At 46.6% G+C, this 10,097-nt stretch overlaps 1 protein-coding gene across 1 annotated transcript in view; it reads right to left on the bottom strand.

The window, feature by feature from the left end:
• Positions 1-10,097, bottom strand: part of ABR (ABR activator of RhoGEF and GTPase) — an 86,744-nt gene that overhangs the window by 8,126 nt on the left and 68,521 nt on the right. The window contains exons 14-17 of the mRNA XM_015823744.1: positions 9,152-9,282; positions 7,515-7,649; positions 5,257-5,362; positions 1,420-1,567 (exon numbers count right to left, since the gene is read on the bottom strand). Of these exons, the coding sequence (XP_015679230.1) occupies positions 1,420-1,567; positions 5,257-5,362; positions 7,515-7,649; positions 9,152-9,282 (520 nt within the window). The remainder of the gene's footprint in view (positions 1-1,419; positions 1,568-5,256; positions 5,363-7,514; positions 7,650-9,151; positions 9,283-10,097) is intronic.

Raw genomic sequence — 10,097 nt, forward strand, 5'->3', positions numbered from 1 at the left:
TCTTAAAAACTTCCAATGTTGGAGCATTCACCGCTTCTGGAGGCAGGTTGTTCCACTGGTTAATTGTTCTCACTGTCAGGAAGTTTCTCCTTAGTTCTAGATTGCTTCTCTCCTTGATTAGTTTCCACCCGTTGCTTCTTGTCCTGCCTTCAGGCGCTTTGGAGAATAGCTTGACTCCCTCTTCTTTATGGCAACCCCTAAGATATTGGAACACTGCTATCATGTCCCCCCTCATCCTTCTCTTTATTAAACTAGACATACCCAATTCCAGCAACCGTTCCTTATATGTTTTAGCCTCCAGTCCCCTAATCATCTTTGTTGCTCTTCTCTGTACTCTTTCTAAAGTCTCAACATCTTTTTTACATCGTGGTGACCAAAACTGGATGCAGTATTCCAAGTGTGGCCTTACCAAGGCATTGTAAAGTGGTATTAAGACTTCACGTGATCTTGATTCTATCCCTCTGTTAATGCAGCCTAGCACTGTGTTGGCCTTTTTGGCAGCTGCAGCACACGGCTGGCTCCTATTTAGGTGATTGTCCACTAGGACTCCGAGGTCCCTCTCACAGTTACTACTATTGAGCAAGGTGCCACCTATGCTGTACTTGTGCATTTGGTTTTTCTTGCCTAAATGTAGAACCTTGCTCTTTTCACCATTGAATTTCATTTTGTTAGATAGTGCCCAGTGTTCAAGTCTGTCCAGATCCTCCTGTATCCTAAGCCTGTCTTCTGGAGTGTTGGCTATTCCTGCCAGCTTGGTGTCGTCTGCAAATTTGATGAGTTCCCCATCTATCCCCTCATCCAAATCGTTGATGAAGATGTTGAAGAGCACTGGGCCCAGAACAGAGCCCTGGGGCACCCCACTACACGCTTCCCTCCATGTAGATGTGGTTCCATTGAGGACCACTCGCTGAGTACGGCCGGTCAGCCAGCTACGGATCCATCTGGTGGTGATGCTGTCTACCCCACATTTTTCTATCTTGTCAAGTAGTAGGTTGTGATGTACTTTATCAAATGCCTTACTGAAGTCCAAGTAAATTATATCCACAGNTCTTCCCTTTTACACGCAAAGAGCAAATACGCGCTTGGCAATGCAGACAAAAACGGCCTCACTTACCCGACACGACAAACACACACACACCCCAAAAAAGTCAAGCTGCTGTTTCAATTGGCAAACTTTGCAAAGTGCAATGGGGAAACCGAGGCGGCTCGGAGCTTGCGGTCCAATTTAATTCCCCCCCCTCCCTAAATGGGAGGATCACCTTTCGTACAATCTGATTTGCAGCGGACCCCTCCCCAAGGAAGACCACCCTGCAGAGGAGGCCGGCCGGACCCCAGCAGCCGTGGAGATCTTCTCCACCCTGACCCCATGCCACCCCACTGTGCTGGTCAACTCTGCAGGGTTCCCGTCCCGCCGGTTACCTGCGCCATCACATCGTGGGACCAGATGTCGGAGGCCAGCATGACATGCCCTTTGCTCTCTACTTCCGAGGGTCTCAACAACGTCGGGCCGAAGACGGTGGCCAGATTGTACAGCGACATTTTGTTGACGGGCTCCTTCTCGGCAACCCTGTGGCGACGAGACGAGAGGGTTTCAGAAGCCCGGGAGAATCGGATGCCAACGTGGCTAAACTCGGTCTTTGATCCCTTGCCGAGCCCCGATGGAAAGGGAGGATTTCCCCCCACATTTTCCCAACCCTCGTCCTCCCTTCCCCGCTGTTCCCCACCCCGGAAAAAGGACACAACAGGGATGGCAATCCTACAGGTAGTCCTCGGACTCACGACCACAGTCAAGCCGAAACGTTCCGTCGCTAAGCGAGGCAGTTGTTAAGGGAGTTTCGCCCCATTTATTATCTTTTTTTGGGGGGGCCACGGTTGTTAAGTGAATCATGAGGTCGTGAAGTGAATCTGGCTTCTCCACTGACTTTGCTGGTCACAAGTTTGCAAAAGGGGATCACATGACCCCCCGGGGACACTGCGACGGTCGTAAATGCGAGTTAGCTGCCAAGTTTTCATCATGTGACCGTGGGGAGGTTGCAACGGTCAAAAGGGAGAAAAATGGTTAAAGCTCACTTTTTCCAGTGCCGTTGTAACTTCGAGCGGTCACTAAATGAACGGTCGTAAGTGGAGGACTACTTATATGCCTTGGCAACTTTAAGATCTATGGACTTCGATTCCCAGAATCCCCCAGCCAGGTCTAGTATCCCCAGCCAGCATGGCTTAAGATGGGCGATGTCCACCCTTCTTAAAGCAGGCTGGCTGGGGGATTCTGGGAGTTTGTCCACCCTTCTTAAAGCAGGCTGGCTGGGGAATTCTGGGAGTTTGTCCACCCTTCTTAAAGCAGGCTGGCTGGGGAATTCTGGGAGTGGAAGCCCACCCTTCTTAAAGCATGCTGGCTGGGGGATTCTGGAAGTTAAAATCCATCCCTCTTAAAGCAGGGTGGCTGGGGAATTCTGGGAGTTGAAATCCACCCGTTAAAGGATGCTGGCTGGGGGATTCTGGGAGTGGAAGTCCACCCTTCTTAAAGCATGCTGGCTAGGGAATTCTGGGAGTTAAAAATCCAGAAGTCTTAAAAGTTGTCAAGGTTGGAAACCCCTGTTCTATGCAGTTCCAAACTCACCTTTTGCAGTTCCCATCTTCTGCCCAAATTTGATGCTTCAGAGATCTCCCACCCACCCGTTCCTTCACTGTGACCCAACACACACACACACACACACGCACACTCACACACATTGCATCAACCCCATCCCAGAAACCAGGGAGCAAAGATGGCTACAGCGAGAGACAGCTGTGTGCAATTGCTGTCCTCTCTCTCCACAACAAACAAGCTGAACACACTGGAGCCCTGCCCTGCCACACAGATGTGGAACGAGGCATGTTTCCGGCCCTGAGTGAGGCACCCCGTGGATTTCCCTCGCAAGCCCCTTTAAGTCTCTCTCTCTCTCCCCCCACACCACTCATTTTGCAGTTGCTTGCCATTCCTCCTTCCACGCTGGGGTTAAGCCCAGGAGAGGGAGGTGAGAGCGTGCAAAGAGCTTCCAGTCCTCAATTCCAAAATTCCCCACGGTGTGTTTCTCGGGCCAGCTGGGCCCTGCACCAAACGGTACCGTGTCCTTAAGCAGGAGACTCCGGGGGCAAGCGAGGACAGGGCATTCTGCACACCCCCCAGCCCCAAATGAGGAGGGGGTTTGGACCTCTCAGCCCCAGCGCCCCCCCCCCTCTCTGAACCCCTTCCTCGTCTCCCTGCCAACAGGGATGTAAAAATGCCCGTGGGGCAGAATTTTATTTTATTTTATTTTTAAAAAGCAGCATCGGATGGAATCTGAAGCCGTCCCCCCCCCTCAAAAAAAATGCACAATCCTTTTTGTCTTTTTTGCAAAAACAGGGAAATTCTTTCCGGCAAATGCCCTGAAAGCTTTGAAGCGAGAGCGGGGGTGGGATGCAGTTTAGGAAATACCCCTATTAATGTAAAAAAGTTTTGCATTCCTCTTAACGCACAAAAAAAAAAAAAAAAGAAAGGAAATAAAATAAGGCTGATTTCTCCAGGCTAAAAAGAATCCCCCCCCCTCTTTCCTCTGTTTTGGAAACATTCTTTTACCCTTTTTTTTTTTAAAGCGTTGCTCTTAAATTTTAATTTAGAGCTCTATTTTTTTTGTAAGGCTGGTCGAAGCGTGTTAAGATTTATCCTGGCTGTTTGTGGGTGGGCTTTTTTCCCCGTTCCCAATACAATTAGTCCCAATGAACAATACAGTTCATTTAAGGGATGGATTGAAATTACAACGGCACGGAGAATAATAATGATGATGATGATGATGATGATGATGATGATGATGATGATGATGATGATGATGATGATGATGATGATGATAATAATAATAATAATAATAATAATAATAATAATAATAATAATAATAATAATAATAACTGGAGCACCACTTGAACACCATTGGCATTGACAAATTCGCCATTAGTCAATTGCAAAAGGCGGCCTTACTAGGAACCGCCTCCATCCTGCGACGATATTTGTAATACCATCAAACATCCACATCTGCCCATCCCAGGTCCTGGGTAAGGACTCGATAGGTAGACAACATGCCAAATCCAGTATAAACATCTGGCTGACTGTGCCATAATAATAATAATAATAATAATAATAATAATAATAATAATAATAATAATAATAATAATAATAATAATAATAATAATAACAATAATAATAATAAAGTTGGAAGGAACCTTGGAGGTCATCTAGTCCAACCCTCTGCTCAGGCAGGAAACCGTGTACCATTTCAGACAAATGGCTTATGTCTGTTTTTCCACGCTTAACGACTGTTGAGGCGTTCCCTTGGTCATGTGATCAAACATTCAGATGCTTGGCAACTGATTCATATTTATGATGGTCGCAGCATCCCGGGGTCATTTGGTGACTTTCTGACAAGCCAAGTCAATGGGAGAGCCAGGTTCACTTATGAACCGTGGGACTCGCTTAGCACCTGCAGTGATTCACTTAATAACGGTGGAAAGAGCTAGAGCTAAGAAGAAGTTTCCTGACAGTGAGAACAATGAACCAGTGGAACTCCTTGCCTCCAGAAGTTGTGAATGTTCCAACACTGGAAGTTTTTAAGAAGTGACTGGGCAGACATTTGTCTGAAATGGTATAGGGTTTCCTTCCTGATCAGGGGGTTGGACTAGATGACCTCCAAGGTCTCTTCCAACTGTTATTCTATTCTATTCTATTCTATTCTATTCTATTCTATTCTATTATTCTATTCTATTCTATTCTATTCCCTATTCTATTCTACTCTACTCTACTCTACTCTACTCTATTCTATTATTCTATTCTATTCTACTCTACTCTATTCCCTATTCTACTCTACTCTACTCTACTCTACTCTACTCTACTCTACTCTATTCTAAACTCAACTCTACTCAACTCAACTCAACTCAACTCAACTTAACCAATGTTTCATTTAGCCACAGAAATTACGTTCTGGTCGTAAGTGGGGGACTATCTGTAACTTGCCGGCTATCCTGGAAAGCTTGAAAGGGAATGAAGGCAGGTGGGACGGAAAACGGGAATGTGCAAAGGAAATCCAGTCAGAGCTCAAGAAGCTTCTAGGAGGAGAAGCGAAATGTCTTCAGAGAAAAACAGGAAAGCCCAGCTGCCTCGTAGAAAAAACACCTTTGGGTGCAAGAGAAATGAGTGAAAAAATTAACGAAAGACACACACACACCCCCGCTTAAGACGGGGAAACTCACCGTTTTAAGTGTTCTAGGAGGAAGAGGAAGGTGATGAGGTTGGGGTCCGGAAGGGACCGTAGAAGATGCAGCATGCAGTTTTCCTTGGCCGAGGGGTCGGAAAGCGCTAGGAAAAAACAAAACAAAAACCCAAATGGAATTAAAGAGAAAAGAAGTGGGTAGGTGGTAATAATAATAATAGTAGTAATAATAATAATAATAATAATAATAATAATAATAATAATAATAATAATAATAATAATAATAATAATAATAATAATAATAATAGATGAGAAGCAAAACGTTTTCAAGGGAAAAAAACCCAAGAAAGTCTAGTTGCCTTTTGGAAAGGCACATAATAAAATAATAAAGTTGGAAGGGGCCTTGGAGGTCATTTAGTCCAACCCCCCTGCAGGAAACCCTATACCATTTCGGACAAATGGCTGTCCAGTCTCTTCTTAAAAACTTCCAGTGTTGGAGCATTCACAGCTTCTGGAGGCAAGGAGTTCCACTGGTTAATTGTTCTAACTGTCAGGAAGTTTCTCCTTAGTTCTAGGCTGCTTCTCTTCTTGATTAATAATAATAATAATAATAGTTCTAGGTTGCTTCTCTCCTTGATTAATAATAATAATAATAATAATAATAATAATAATAATAATAGTTCTAGGTTGCTTCTCTCCTTGATTAATAATAATAATGATAAAGTTGGAAGGGACCTCGGAGGTCATCTAGTCCAACCTCCTGCTCAGGCAGGAAACCCTATACCATTTCGGACAAATGGCTGTCCAGTCTCTTCTTAAAAACTTCCAGTGTTGGAGCATCCACAGCTTCTGGAGGCAGGTTGTTCCACTGGTTAATTGTTCTCACTGTCAGAAAGTTTCTCCTTAGTTCCAGGTTGCTTCTCTCTTTGGTTAGTTTCCATCCGTTGCTTCTTGTCCTGCCTTCAGGGGCTTTGGAGAATAGCTTGACTCCCTCTTCTTTATGGCAACCCCTGAGATACTGGAAGACTGCTATCACGTCCCCTCTCGTCCTTCTCTTTGTTAAACTAGACAGACCCAATTCCAGCAGCCGTTCCTTATATGTTTTAGCCTCCAGTCCCCTAATCATCTTTGTTGCTCTTCTCTGTACTCTTTCCAAAGTCTCAACATCTTTTTTACATCCTGGTGACCAAAACTGGATGCCGTATTCCAAGTGTGGCCTTACCAAGGCCTTGTAAAGTGGTATCAACACTTCACGTGATCTTGATTCTATCCCTCTGTTAATGCAGCCCAGCACTGTGTTGGCCTTTTTTGCCGGCTTTTTGAGTGCCAGCCAGCTTACTTAGTTTATCATTCCCTGCTGGAACAAACCTACAAACTTAAGTTAACCGAAGGCTTCATTCTGGAAAGGGTTAGCAGATTTGCAAAATCTGCCCCAGATGCTGGATGGAAGGGAGGAGGGAGCAGAGGACCACCCAGCCAATCAGGAAGCGGGATGGGAAACCAGATGTCCACAAGTTGCCGAACAGATGTTGTTGATTTAAGGCAAGCCAGTCCGTTTTGCAGTAAACAAGTGCAGCAACACTGAATAAATCCGCTATTTTACAGCAAAGTTCTCGACCTACGGCCACAATGGATCCCAAAACTTCCGTTGCTAAGTGAAACATTTTTTTAAAGCGAGTTTTGCCCCCATTTATCAACCTTCCTGGCCACAGTTCTTAAGTAAATAACTGCAGTTGTTAAGTTAGTAACTTGGTCGTTAAGTGAATCCGGCTTCCCCCCTTGACTTTGTTTGTCAGAAGGTCGCAAAAAAGGATCATGTAACCCTCCCCTCCCGGGGTGCTGCGACCGTCATAAATAGGAGCCGGTTGCCAAGTGGATGAGAGGAATTTTGATCCCGTGACCGTGGAGAGGCCGCAACGGTCGCTAAGTGTGAAAAACGGTCCTCAGTCCCTCTTTTCAGTGCCGTTGCAGCTTTGAACGGTCCCTAAATGAGCCGTTGTAAGTCGAGGACTACCTGTATTTCTTTTTTTTTTTCCCCGTTCGCCCCTCGAGATAAATCTGAATTTGGATCATGGGACCGCGGAGATGCTTGTGAGGGTGAAAACTGCTCACGAGTGACTTTTTTTCAGTCACGTTGCAACTTTGAGTGGTCACTAAACAGACGGTCGTAACTCGAGGACTATGGGTACTAGTGCAAACTTTCCCAAAAATGAAATCGGCTCTGGTTTTTAAGAGTCTTGAGCTGCAGATCTTGACTCCCTCTGTCTCCCCCAAATGGAGGTGAACGGAAGTCCTTACCGATGCCCTGCATGAACGTCGGATAGAGCCGGTCGGTCAGCAGAGGTTCCGGCAGTTCGCGGAAGTACAGCTTCAGGGTCCCCGCGATGGCGTTGATATCCATGTCGCTCAGCATAACCAGGATATCTGTGCTGTCTAAGGTTCAAATCAAGCCTGGGTTTAGAACAGTGTCCTCTCAAGGTTGGCTACTTGTAAACGGGGGGACTTCCACTCCCAGAATCCCCCAGCCAGCATGCTTTAAGAGGGGTGGACTTCCACTCCCAGAATCCCCCAGCCAGCCATGCTTTAAGAGAGGTGGACTTCCACTCCCAGAATCCCCCAGCCAGCCATGCTTTAAGAGGGGGTGGACTTCCACTCCCAGAATCCCCCAGCCNAGATGTGGTTCCATTGAGGACCACTCGCTGAGTACGGCCGGTCAGCCAGCTACGGATCCATCTGGTGGTGATGCTGTCTACCCCACATTTTTCTATCTTGTCAAGTAGTAGGTTGTGATGTACTTTATCAAATGCCTTACTGAAGTCCAAGTAAATTATATCCACAGCATTCCTCTCATCCACTAATTTTGTCACTTGTAAAGTGATATCAACACTTCACCTGATCTTGATTCTATCCCTCTGTTAATGCAGCCCAGCACTGTGTTGGCTTTTTTGCTGGCTTTTTGAGTGCCAGCCAGCTTGCTTAGTTTATCATTCCCTGCTGGAACAAACCTACAAACTTAAGTTAACTGAAGGCTTCATTCTGGAAAGGGTTAGCAGATTTGCAAAATCTGCCCCAGATGCTGGATGGAAGGGAGGAGGGAGCAGAGGACCACCCAGCCAATCAGGAAGCGGGATGGGAAACCAGATGTCCACAAGTTGCCGAACAGATGTTGTTGATTTAAGGCAAGCCAGTCCGCTTTGCAGTAAACAAGTGCAGCAACATTGAATAAATCCGCTATTTTACAGCAAAGTCCTCGACTTACGACCACAATGGATCCCAAAACTTCCATTGCTAAGTGAAATATTTTTAAAAGCGAGTTTTGCCCCCATTTAACAACCTTCCTGGCCACAGTTCTTAAGTAAATCACTGCAGTTGTTAAGTTAGTAACCCGGTCATTAAGTGAATCCGGATCCCCCCCCCTTGACTTTGTTTGTCAGAAGGACGCAAAAAAGGATCACGTGACCCTCCCCTCCCGGGACGCTGCGACCGTCATAAATAGGAGCCGGTTGCCAAGTGGACGAGAGGAATTTTGATCCCGTGACCGTGGAGAGGCCGCAACGGTCGCTAAGTGTGAAAAACGGTCCTCAGTCCCTCTTTTCAGTGCCGTTGCAGCTTTGAACGGTCCCTAAATGAGCCGTTGTAAGTCGAGGACTACCTGTATTTCTTTTTTTTTTCCCCGTTCGCCCCTCGAGATAAATCTGAATTTGGATCATGGGACCGCGGAGATGCTTGTGAGGGTGAAAACTGCTCACGAGTGACTTTTTTTCAGTCACGTTGCAACTTTGAGTGGTCACTAAACAGACGGTCGTAACTCGAGGACTATGGGTACTAGTGCAAATTTTCCCCAAAATGAAATCAGCTCTGGTTTTTAAGAGTCTTGAGCTGCAGATCTTGACTCCCTCTGTCTCTCCCAAATGTACGTGAACGGAAGTCCTTACCGATGCCCTGCATAAACGTCGGATAGAGCCGGTCGGTCAGCAGAGGTTCCGGCAGTTCGCGGAAGTACAGCTTCAGGGTCCCCGCGATGGCGTTGATATCCATGTCACTCAGCATAACCAGGATATCTGTGCTGTCTAAGGTTCAAATCAAGCCTGGGTTTAGAACAGTGTCTCTCAAGGTTGGCTACTTGTAAACGGGGGGACTTCCACTCCCAGAATCCCCCAGCCAGCCATGCTTTAAGTGGGGTGGGCTTCAACTCCCAGAATTCCCGAGCCTGCATGCTTTAAGAGGGGGTGGACTTCCACTCCCAGAATTCCCCAGCCAGCATGCATTAAGAAGAGTGGACTTCATTTCCCAGAATTCCCCAGCCAGCATGCATTAAGTGGGGTGGGCTTCAACTCCCAGAATCCCCCAGTCAGGATGCTTTAAAAGGGGTGGACTTCCACTCCCAGAATTCCCCAGCCCGGATGCTTTAAGAGACTTCCACTCTCAGAATTCCATGCTTTAAGACGGGTGTATTTCAACTCCCAGAATCCCCCAGCCAGCATGTATGGACACCATACATCTAAAAGAAGCTGGCTGGGGAATTCTGGGAGTTGAAATCCATAGATCTTAAAATCCCTAAGTTTGAGAAACACCGGTTTAGTATCTTCATATTCAGAGGCAGCCTACCTCAAAATGTCAACCACAAGCAATATACAAGCTTGCAGAGCTATTGGCCCCATTTGAAACCACCCACTTGGAAGGGGGCAATGCTCAAACACAAGTGTGCCACACACCATCGTTTGCACACTTCCAAGATCAAAAGGGGGGAGGGAAGGAAGGAAGCAGGGAGGGGAGGGAGGAATAAAGAATAGGGGAGAGAAGGAAGGAAGGAAGGGAGGGAGGGAGGAAGGGAGGGAGGGAGGAGGGGAGGGAAGGAAGGAAGCAGGGAGGGAGGAATAA

The sequence above is a fragment of the Protobothrops mucrosquamatus genome, unplaced genomic scaffold (assembly GCF_001527695.2).
Source record: "Protobothrops mucrosquamatus isolate PMUCROS unplaced genomic scaffold, P.Mucros_1.0 scaffold1973, whole genome shotgun sequence".
In the NCBI taxonomy this organism is placed as follows: domain Eukaryota; kingdom Metazoa; phylum Chordata; class Lepidosauria; order Squamata; family Viperidae; genus Protobothrops; species Protobothrops mucrosquamatus.